The sequence below is a fragment of the Penaeus monodon genome, chromosome 33 (genome assembly GCF_015228065.2).
Source record: "Penaeus monodon isolate SGIC_2016 chromosome 33, NSTDA_Pmon_1, whole genome shotgun sequence".
NCBI classification, from domain to species: domain Eukaryota; kingdom Metazoa; phylum Arthropoda; class Malacostraca; order Decapoda; family Penaeidae; genus Penaeus; species Penaeus monodon.
This window is the reverse complement of record NC_051418.1, coordinates 29,066,415-29,066,620: the sequence shown is the minus strand read 5'-3', so window position 1 is coordinate 29,066,620 and position 206 is coordinate 29,066,415. Positions and strand designations below refer to the sequence as shown.

The 206-nt window shown below is 35.0% G+C and overlaps 1 protein-coding gene across 1 annotated transcript in view; it reads right to left on the bottom strand.

Annotated features, from left to right (window-relative positions):
- Positions 1-206, bottom strand: part of LOC119594207 (immunoglobulin-binding protein 1-like) — a gene marked incomplete in the record, with an annotated part of 9,232 nt that overhangs the window by 6,377 nt on the left and 2,649 nt on the right. The window contains 1 exon segment of the mRNA XM_037943278.1: positions 44-206. Within this exon segment, the coding sequence (XP_037799206.1) occupies positions 44-206 (163 nt within the window).

Sequence of the window (206 nt, the reverse complement as noted above, 5' to 3'; positions counted from 1 at the left end):
AATTAGAACGACAAAGACAGTAATTATAAATCTTCATATTTACCAGTCCAAGATGAATTTTTTAACCATTGCAATGTGATAATTTCTGACAATTTCTTCGTCATGACTAGGATTCTCTAGGGCTTTTTTAAGTTCATTTAACTGTTCTCCCATAGCCTTCTTTTCTTTGAATCTACGGATCTTGTCCTCACGTTGTCGGGCCATTG